Source organism: Parasteatoda tepidariorum, chromosome 3, assembly GCF_982258835.1.
Source record: "Parasteatoda tepidariorum strain Cologne lab strain chromosome 3, Ptep-v5.0, whole genome shotgun sequence".
Lineage (NCBI taxonomy): Eukaryota > Metazoa > Arthropoda > Arachnida > Araneae > Theridiidae > Parasteatoda > Parasteatoda tepidariorum.
This window is the reverse complement of record NC_141757.1, coordinates 83540486-83548845: the sequence shown is the minus strand read 5'-3', so window position 1 is coordinate 83548845 and position 8360 is coordinate 83540486. Positions and strand designations below refer to the sequence as shown.

General features: G+C 27.8%; 1 protein-coding gene across 3 annotated transcripts in view; it reads left to right on the top strand.

Annotated features, from left to right (window-relative positions):
* Positions 1-93: 93 nt before the first annotated feature.
* PolrMT (mitochondrial RNA polymerase) overlaps positions 94-8360 on the top strand; it is a 43879-nt gene continuing 35612 nt past the window's right edge. Inside the window, exons 1-5 of one of the 3 annotated variants that reach the window (XM_071182332.2) lie at positions 107-434; positions 4895-4936; positions 5960-6076; positions 6171-6538; positions 7846-7950. In XM_071182332.2, coding sequence (XP_071038433.1) covers positions 6461-6538; positions 7846-7950 — 183 coding nt within the window. In that variant the 5' untranslated portion in view covers positions 107-434; positions 4895-4936; positions 5960-6076; positions 6171-6460. Of the gene's footprint in view, positions 435-4894; positions 4937-5959; positions 6077-6170; positions 6539-7569; positions 7620-7845; positions 7951-8360 lie in introns of those variants that run through there. The other 2 variants (XM_043039485.3, XM_043039487.3) reach the window with 2 other exon arrangements.

The window sequence follows — 8360 nt, the reverse complement described above, 5'->3', positions numbered from 1 at the left end:
CCAATCAAGTTGCTCTCACGCGCAGAGCGTAAGGTGAGAATGGATCTTAAATCAAAAAGAAAATTTCTAAATCGCGACTGCAACCGTGAATTAATATTCCATGCTTATTCTTTGTTTTGTAAACAAATCCGTCAATCTAGAAATTATGCGAAAAGAAGTTATTTGTCTTTAAAGTCGTATTTAGTAGACCTTAAAGTTACCTATCGACTTCATAAAGTCGGAAATGCAATCGACTTCATAAAATTATAGCACACGAAGAGTTTTGACCTATAATGTTTTTAATTTTAATATTATACACATACTTTGACTTTGTTAAATACAATCACAGTTCTTTTTTAATTTATAATTCTTTATCATGATGTTAACTTACCTGAAAAAGAGAGCCTTGTTCACCTACATGAAAACTAGTCATTTAGCAAAATTCAATGTTCAGCGTAAGTTAGGTGTTTAATAATAAAGATGCATATTGATTTTCACTTATATGTTTCAATTGTGTATAAATAAAGGGGATATTTCCGTATCGTGATCTGTCACGGTAACTATAAATACCAAGGTGCCAAAAAGATTTTGAAATTGCAAATTTAAAATGAAACATGTAGATGTTTGCCCCAGGAGTCGCTATGAGCAGAATTGGACGCCGATTACAATCTTAATTAATTACAGATAATTACTGCCATATAATCAATTATTTGTTAACACTATTACATAAATTTTTATTACATCAGAGTAGAGCAAAAATGTAATCGATTACAATTTTCAATTACAGTTATGAATTACTTGTAATCATGATTACAAATTTTGATTACAACTGTAATCGTGATTACAGTAATCAGCTACTTGTAATCATGATTTCAAACATTCATAATTTTGATTTCAACTGTAATTGTGATTACATAACCAATTACTGTAATCAATTACTTGTAATTATGATTACAAGCAATCAAAATATACGATTACATGAAATCATAATTGCCTATAATTACGATTACAATTAATCTAAATATATCATTAAAAAACTATTGCATATTTATAAATTATTATATTTTACAATAGAAGGTATAATGCATCGTGTAATTGTACATTGTGTACGAATTTAACATACAGGGTATGCATGAACGAATATAACTAAAATGTGTGTACATATGTATTTATATAATGCATATGTGGGTAAATGCATTTGTACAGACATTTTTTGTGCAATGTATGTGCCATACATGTATTTACAACAAATTTATATATTATGCATCTATGAACAATGTATGAATGTCCCATATGTGTATGGTCATTTGAAGTTTGTCCCATGCATGTATGTATGTCTCATGTCTGCATGTACAATTTATTTATAAATAATATTTATGCATACATGTACAATATATGTGTATATGTACATTCTATCTATGTCCCATGCATGCATGTCCAGTCCCGCAGTGGACTGATCGTTAAGACACGGTTCCCAGCAGATCACCGAAGTCAAGCATCACTGGCTACGGTCAGTGTGCGGGTGGGTGACCACTTGGATCAGTCTGCGTAGGGACCGAGGGTGTGCGGTATTGGTCCTCGTTAAACTGTGCTACCGTAAAGTGCTCGACTTCGCGCGCAGGTCGTCGGGCTACTGAAGCGGGGGTGCCATCCCTTCCGCAGAGGATCAAAATTGTGATGGCATGTCTTCGGATCGTCCTCCGGGATGTTTCCCAGACCGTCGCCAATAGCCCATTGTGCAGCTCTAGTGCGACGTAAAGTAACAACAACAACATGCATGTCCAATTTATTTATTAACAATATATATATGTATGTACATCATAGGCATGTACATATACACAATGCATGTATGCATCTAAATATGAAAAATATATTTGTGTACGATTGTATGTACATAGGGCGTACTTATATTTTACATATACACATACATACATTCGACTTGCATGTATGTGCATACATATACTGTGCAGATCTACATTCATATATTGTGCATATACACGAGCATACATAAATTGTAAATATGAGCATACATATATTGGACATAAATCTTTTGCACGACTTTTACATGTGTACATATATGTTTTCCTAATGTATGCAATATGTACAATGTACTTATGCCCAATAATCGCATCCACACATGTACAATTCACAATCTCTCATGTATGCATATCCATATGTATTATATATGCACGTACAAGGAGTGAATGTATGTACATTCATACATTGCACATGTGTACATATATACAATATATTAATGTTCAATGAATGTATGTACATATATACAATACATTTATGTTTTAATATATGTACAATGCAATAAATAAAAGGTATGTAAGTTAAGTGGAAAAACCACTGATAATGACTCAAGCAAGTTAAATGACAAAATCAAACGATATTTAAATTTAGATTTAATTGGCACCTTTAATTGTTTTATGTCATTTTAAAATTGTTTGAATGAAAAATAATTTTCATAAAATGTTTGACACCACAAATAAATTTTTTATAACATAATGCAATACATAGAAAGAAATTTTTAAATGGCTAATTTTAAATGTGGAAATAATATTTAGGAATTTAAAATAAGATTATCATTTGCTTTCCAAAAAATAAGAGATTAAGTCTTATATGTTTTAGAGCAAATTTTAATAACTTAGCTGTTAGAAAGTTTTTTAATACATGCACATTGTATGTGCTTACATACATTGTAAATACATATATTTAAATGCACACCTGTATTTAGACATTACCTGTAATATATATATGTTCATCCATTGCATGTACAAACCATATATCTATGTACATGTAATCTTGCATGAATACATGCATGCATTTTATTAACGGAACTATGTGCATTTAGTGTACCTGTAAGCAACATGCTTACATATTGTATGTAAATACGTACAATGTATGCATGAATACATTGTATATATGTGCTATTATTGTACATTTATACAATGTATGTAATGTATATAAATGTATGTATATGTATATACATTATTTTCACATTCGTTCATACATTTATTGTCTGTGTATGCGAAGATACAAAACATTGCATTTGCATACAAACTAATATGCATGCATACTTCTATCATGCATAATTATGTGTACTAAGCATATGCATGTAATACAAAAATTAAATACTTTTGTATTAATAAAAGAATTAAAACTTTTGTTTTCATAAAATGTCTTTGTTAAAGAATAAGCGTAGAGAGATTCTATTTTGGGAATTCAAGGCTGAAAACATACCATTGAAATATAAATAGATTTATATTTCAAAGGAAGAGTTATTTTTAGAATCTATCCCTCTGTCACTTCCATATTAGGAAGCAGTAAATGATTTTCCTTAATGCGTAAGGTTACAAGGAATGTACGAAGTGTGCCTTTTTACCTGAAATGTGTGTTGGTATAAAACGTAGGAACACTAGTTTTGTGTGTCCCTTTTATCATGATGTGATCCTGATAAACTGTTCCGGAATTGTCAGAAGTCTTGTCCATTCCCCTCCCGTAGGGAGTGTGGATGTGAACTGTTATCAATACCAGCCTACATTTAAATAAACCTGTTTAGAACATCTGATGGCTTACGACTGCATTATTTCAAGCTAAATACAACACTGATAACAGGGATGTAGCCCTGTTATTACATGCATATTTTATTTATGTATATTACAATATGAATACGTATATTGTACATACAAACAACGTTTCTGCATACATTGTATATGTATTTCTAGGACTCAAAAATTTTATGTACATGCGTGCGTACATTCAATGTACATGAAAATATATATCCCCATACATATTTGCATAATGTATTTACGTATAGTATGCAATCGTAATTACTTGTAATCGTATAGTTTGATTACAAGTAATCATGATTATGTGTAATCACAATTACCTGCAATCGTTTTTGCTGTGATTATGGGATCCCAATTACTTGGAATGACTATTACAGCTGTAATGAAAATTGTAATTGCGATTACATGTAATTGATTTCTGTAATTGATTACTATAATTGATTGTTGTAATCAAGATTTCAGCTGTATTCAAAATTATGTCATTTTGTAATCATAATTGCAGTAATCAAAAATTGTAATCAATTACATTTTTCCCAACTCTGGCTACGAGTTATACCTTTGGAGTTAGCCCCTTTCTGTGATTTTTAGTTTTCGCAGGCTGCTGCCCAGAAGTTGTCAAGACTTGGCGATTATTCTGCCATTAATCACGATACAGAAATTTCCCCTAAATAAATATTACATCACTCAAGATACATATTGTTTTCTGTATTTTTTAAAATATTATTTTGGTTATTGGTTCCCTAAAAATCCTCAATTGTTGTGTTAATTTCATATATTAAAACTTTTAAACAGCTTCATGTCTTATTTATTTAGTTGGAATTACAATTTGTTGTGTTGAAATAAAAAAGGTCCAAAAAATTTGTTGGCTAGCGTAACTGAAAAACTCCAATGAGAAAGATTTCATCATGGGTATCTGCAGTTATCTCCATTTTTTAGTAATGCTAAATTCTCGACAAATATTTTTTTTTATTGCCAATGTCAGCGATTATAGTAATAAACGTAAATTAGGACAATAAATTTATGGATACTGGATTAAGACTACCTGTAACTAGTTAAGATATAAACAGGTATCTTTATCCTTAAAGTACCACCAATTATTTGTCAGTTATATTTTTCAAATGAGCAAAAAAAACTAACAAATTTTGTAATATGGTGTTACTATTTTAAAATTTAAAAAAAAAATAATTTAATAACAGTTTTTAATATCCTTTAAAATAGGCTGTATAACTACAAAACATTTAATTTAATAATGATATATCTTCTTATTGGATGAATAGTTCTCTCAATTTCATTGTTTATTTGTAACAAAATTGTTGTTTTTTCCCTTTTGATTATTACAGATTTTTGTTTATTTCTCCATGCCTGCTTGGATAGAAACCATTGTAAGAATTTTTTTCTTTTAGTAGAATGTGTTAAATTGGTTTAGCAAAAATATCTTGTTTCATTTTAACATTAACTAATATTTAATTAATTTTTAATATTTTTCTAAAAATGTTGTTGTAGTCAGAAAGTTTACTATAATATTGATGATCAGCAACACAAATATTATAAAGTTGATGAAAAACAGTATTATTTTAGTGAATTGTATAATGTAATTTTTCCACACCTGCTTTAAAAAAATTTTTCTTTTGTTTGTCAAGACAACAAATTATGAAATATTAAATCAGAAATAAAATTTATAGTCAAATTATAAAATCTTTACTTAAATTTCAATAATAGTTACAACCAACTACAACATATAAGAGTTTTACTGTCAATATACTTATTTAAATTTATATAAAGATGATTTTTTTAAAGTTGAAGGCATTATTATTTTTCATACTTTGTGTTACTATATTTTTCTTCATGTGTTGACAATCATCATTCATGTGTTGACATTTCTTCTTCTACTGAACAAAATTTTCAGCCCCATTTTTGCTCTAACAAGAGTTGTTTTGCAAAACACTTTTTTACAAAATTTTTCAAAAGAAGGTTTTTATTCCGTAGAATTGTTTTGAAAATGGTTATTATGCTGTAAAATGTTTGAAGTTTTACAGAATAAGATAGTATTGAAACCGTTTGTAGTTTCGAAATGTATACAGAAGATACTTGTTAACCATGCTTCAAATGATTAATATATTTATTTGATGCTTGATATTGATTTTGCAGGGTTAGATTTTTAAGATGACATGGGTAAAAACCGTGTCTTTATCTCTGTCATTTCAGAGATCGCACGTTGGTGATTCCTAGCAAAATATGGCAACCATATCCCCTTTTTTTAATATATATATATATATAAAATTATATATTATATATATTAAAATTATATATATATAATTATGTATTTTGTCATTGTGCATTGTAATTTTGAAATTTATGAAGGTTTTTAATTCAAATGTTTTCACAAATTTATGATTTCATTCCAGAATGTGCTGCCCAATATTCAACTGCTCAAAATCAAAAATTAAAAGTCTATGATGAAATTTCAATCCATAAAAAGAAAAACAAAATAAAACCTAAACCTTATGAGGAATTATTGAAAGGTTTGTTTAACTCATTCTAATGAATTAAAAATAAAATTGTTAATATTGATTCATATTTTTACTTATTATGATTCTGATTATTTTAATATTTTAGTACTTGAAGCTCGAGAACAAACTCTCCATGTTCAAAGTCGGCAATCCGTGCAAAAGTTGAAAGAAAACTCAAGTTCAATAAGCTTGGGAAAGGACCTATTCAAATCAAATGCTTCTGAATTAAACCTAGACGCCAATGATGGAATATTTACAGTTAAAACCGATGTTAAAACCAGAAGTAAAAGTACTTCAGAGAATAAAACGGCTAATGAAGCTAAGACAAAACAATCCAATAAAGGAAATCTCGTAAAAGCCAAAATTAAGAAAGAACTGTCGGCTAATCAAAAAGAAATGCTTAAAACAACTAAGTTTGCACATGCAATGAAAACCTTGAAGTCATACATAGAAGTCTGCATTAATATAGATGAGGTACATATTTATTAATGATAACTAAAGCAAAAAGCAACGTGAATAATGCGAAAATGAAAGTAAATACGTGGACATACCATAGTTTCGGTTCTATAAACAAAAACCTTTCTCAGAACCACCTGTTTCTAACTAGAACTAAAGTATGTCCATTTATGTTCTTTCAATTGTGTATTATTCACGTTTTTTGCTTTATTCTACATAGCACTAAGTATACTTTATCTTTTGTTAGTTATCAATGTTAATATGTATTATATAATTTATTAATCTCTCTGTTTCAAATTATGTTAAAAATATATTTGCGGTGCTCATTACTTTCACCTGTCTTACCGCCTGCTTGGTGAGTTAAACTTTTCAGGAAAAAGCAACCCTGCAAAAAAAGTTCTCTGTCAGATGAAGAACTGCTACTTACCTTTTCTACTTCTTCGCTAGCTACCTTGGTCGCAGGAAGACCAATAATATTTTTCATTTGTTGATGTTATACTAATGTTACGTTTGTTAAATAAAATTTTCTTAGAGAAATTAGCATTTAATTTTTCATGGTTTTATTTAGTTATTTATTTTTAAGTTCAAATGGGCTCATTCTCTGAATAGTAATAAAAAATTTCAGTGACGAGTTGTATAATAAGAATTTAGTCTCACCTTTAAAATTTGTAACAAAATTTTATTGTACTGCATCATTATGATTTATTTCCTTATAGAAAATTATTTATTGTCTGGTCAGTGAATAAACCCTTAAACTTTTACAAAAAATATTATACAGAAAATGGTTTTATTAAATAATTTGTTTTAGAATTAATTATTTTTGTTATTCATTCTTAATATAAATGTTAAATAGAAGATTGAGTGCAATGGTTTATTTCAGTTTTGTTTAATTAAATAATTTCCTTTTTCATTTTTGAAATATTGCAAAAAAAGGAAGATATATTATTGTTGCTATAATTTGTTTTTATCTTTATTTAATTAAAAGAAGAATTCACTCATCTTGTTTTAATTTTTTTTAATAGGAATGTTAATAACGATTTTGGTTTATAAACAAGTTGACACTGTTCAGTACTTTATTTATTGACAGCTATTGAATCAGGTTTGTTTTTCAATAATTTTACATTATTGCATTCTTGGGGTTGAAAAAAATACTTTTTTTTGTAAAGAAAATAAATATAGTCTCATTAAATTTACATCTTTTTTTTAATGGATTTATACTTATAGCAATATGATTATATTCAAGTATTTGTGATGTTAACACCAGAAATATATTTATTCTATTGCCATTTTCTTCGTTTAATTTTTTTCTTCTTATCTGATTTTAGGTGGGAAAAGCACATTATGCTTTTGAGAGGTACTTGAACAAATATGAGACTAAGTCTGTTGATGTCAGTGTTTATAATATGTTAATTTCTGGCTGGGCTCAGAAAGTAAGTTTTTTTTTATTTTAATTAAATTATTTAAAAATATTTAAACTAACAGTTTAATGTTTGAATAAATAAAGTTAAAATTTCATAAAAAATGTGTTCAACTGTTTTAAACTTGCTTCTTGTGTGTGTGCAGTATATTGCACAATACTTGATTGTATACAATATATTTACTACAAAATTTTTTTATATATTTATTCTGATTTTTTTTTTTTTTTAAAAATATCTAATTGACTTTTTATAAATGAAACAATTTTGGTGGTACTTGTAGGTTTCGCAATACTTAAAATTTTCATAATGATTTAATCACATTGCGAGATAAAAAAAGTTGCAAATTTTTAAATCAATTTTTAATATATATTTTTTAAAAATATTATTTTTAATTCAGCGTTAAATCCTTCGTACTTTTTGGT